The 2322-nt window shown below is 65.6% G+C and overlaps 1 protein-coding gene across 1 annotated transcript in view; it reads right to left on the bottom strand.

Annotated features, from left to right (window-relative positions):
- Positions 1–1264: 1264 nt before the first annotated feature.
- TMEM8B (transmembrane protein 8B) overlaps positions 1265–2322 on the bottom strand; it is a 10710-nt gene continuing 9652 nt past the window's right edge. Inside the window, exons 11-13 of the mRNA XM_019473633.1 lie at positions 2182–2322; positions 1991–2107; positions 1265–1765 (exon numbers count right to left, since the gene is read on the bottom strand). The exon at positions 2182–2322 is cut by the window's right edge and continues 69 nt beyond it. Coding sequence (XP_019329178.1) covers positions 1430–1765; positions 1991–2107; positions 2182–2322 — 594 coding nt within the window. The 3' untranslated portion in view covers positions 1265–1429. The remainder of the gene's footprint in view (positions 1766–1990; positions 2108–2181) is intronic.

The raw sequence follows: 2322 nt of genomic DNA, 5'->3' as shown, positions 1-2322 counted from the left end.
GCCGCTGTCCCCTCCAGCCACCCCCGCAGCCCCCCTGAGCCCACCCCGCTCTGGCCAGCTGGGGCCCAGCTCCCGGGCAGCAGGTTTAATTAGATTGCAATCTTATTACATAGCTGCCTGCCCGCCCGCAGTTGCTAATCCTGTTAGGCATCCAGTAAATCTCCCTGTGCTGAGCTCTGTCCCCAGGATACGGGGAGCCGGGGGGGCTGCTGGCAGGCGGGCTCTGCTGAGCCAGGATGTGACCACCGGGGTGCAGAGCTTTGCCTGGGGACTCACCCCTGAAGACCTCTGCGGGGCTGGGAAGAGCCCAGGGGGTTGGAGCAGTCCCCAGAGGGGTGAGAAGGGGCAGTGGGGTTTCCCCTCTCCTCACTGGTCCATCTCGCTCCCTCTGAGCTGCAGGAGCAGGGTGGAAATGCCTTGTCCTTGAGCCACACACGCAGCCCCGGTGTTTGCCACCACAACCACGGCCATCACTGGCTCCAGTGGGTGCTGAGCCCATGGGTCTCCCATGGGGCGGGACAAGGAACGGGGGCTGAGACAGGGTTGTCCCAACCAGATGGGGGGGTACAGTCCATGCAATGCCCCCTCCCAGTGATGCTCAGTGCCCTGCAGAGACAAGGCAGCTGCTTATGGCTGATGGCAACAACAGGGACACAGGGTCACTGCTCCACTGCCCCTGGGTAGGTGCACCCATGTGTGGGGCACCGAGGGGGGCTGCTCTGGGCAGCGGGGTGACACCAAGGGGCTGTGGGTTCCTGGGGATGTGGCCCTTGCAGGCAGTGCACTCTCAGACCCATGCATCGCCACGGCAGGCAGCACCGGCACCACTCCCCAGTGGCAGTTTCCCCCAGGGCTATGGGCTCCCTGCGGTCCTGCCAGCTCCCCGGCTGCCCTGGCACAGCACAGCTGCCTGTGGGTCAGACAATACAGCCGTCCTGTGAGAACACAGTGCCACGGCAAATTCATCCCAGCTCTGCAGCCTGCCCTGCAGTGAGCCAAAAGAATGCAGCCCCTGGCCCCCCACCTCTTGCCGGCCTCCTTGCTCCATGCCAGAGCTGCGTCAGCCACAGAGCAGCCCACCACAGAGTAGCAGTTCTTGCTACAGACCCCTGAGCGAGAGCCAGAGACCATTGCCATTCACCCCTCTGCACCCAGCCACATCCCCTGAGCACCTCCATGGCCCGGCAAAGAGAGGAGCGTGGCCCCAGCTCAGCCTCGAGCCCCCCCAGCTCTGCACCGGACTGAGCCGCAGCAACTCCCGGAGACAAGTTCAGCCAGGCTGTAATTGCAAGAACAGGGTGGCACGGGCGGCTGTGCGCCCACCCAGAGGAGTCCTGGCGCTCCAGGGACGGGCAAATGGCAAAGAGAGGGGGTGCCGGGCCCCACAGGGCTGCTGTCCGTGCCAGAGGAGTCCGGGCTGCCGTCGGCATCAGCTGGTACAAATGCTGTTGATGGAGGCCACGGCCGGGTCGACGAGCCCCAGCTCCTCCTGTTCGTTGACGCAGAGCTGGTACCCGCAGCCCTTGCGCCGGGGCAGTGGCCCCAGGCGCCCGCTGGGCTTGGCGCGGGGCGGCAGCAAGAAGCCGACGCTGCCGGCGATGAGCAGGTGCCAGATGCTGTGGATGTAGAAGTAGTTCTCCTCCGTCTCCACGAAGGCGTAGAGCAGCACAGCGGCCGCCGCGATCAGCGCTCCCGGGCACAGGTAAAAAGCCCAGCGCTTCCAGGTCGGTGGGTAGCAGTGGCGGCGCCGGATGGTGCGAGCCGTCTACGGTGGGGAAAGGGGGGGCTGGAAGAAGCAGCCCCGGCAGGGACGGGCAGGGTCCCTGTGCCCCGGTGCTGCATCCCCCAGGAGTCAGGGCAGGTGGTTCATGGGGAAAGGTGAAGGCAGCAGAGGGGAGATGCTGGCAGGGGAGTGGGGCTGGACGGCTGGGGAGGATGCTGAGCGCAGCCAGGATGGGGACATAAGAGGACAGGGACAGCATCTCCTTACCCAGGCGACGGCCATGATCCCTAAGGCGAAGAGGCTGGGCCCCAGCAGGTTCCAGAGCCCGTGGCGGTCCATCTGCAGAGCCATGGAGAGCAGCATGGCCCCCAGCAGGTACAGCACCTGTGGGGCAGCGGGGCACACGTCAGGATGGGTCCCCTCCATGCCCGCCCCGTGCGGCCCATCCCCGCACTTGCCTGCTTGACCACAGGCTGGAGCCGGGCCATGGCAATGACAGTGACCCAGACAGACATGAGGGAGCCCAGGAAGTCGCAGAACTGCAGCACGTCGTACTCCATGATGCAGAACACCACGATGCCCGGCTGGTCACAGGCGTG

Source organism: Aptenodytes forsteri, unplaced genomic scaffold (assembly GCF_000699145.1).
Source record: "Aptenodytes forsteri isolate BGI_AS27 unplaced genomic scaffold, ASM69914v1 Scaffold120, whole genome shotgun sequence".
NCBI lineage: Eukaryota > Metazoa > Chordata > Aves > Sphenisciformes > Spheniscidae > Aptenodytes > Aptenodytes forsteri.
Note: the sequence above shows the minus strand (reverse complement) of the source record. Positions and strands in the feature narration are given on the sequence as shown.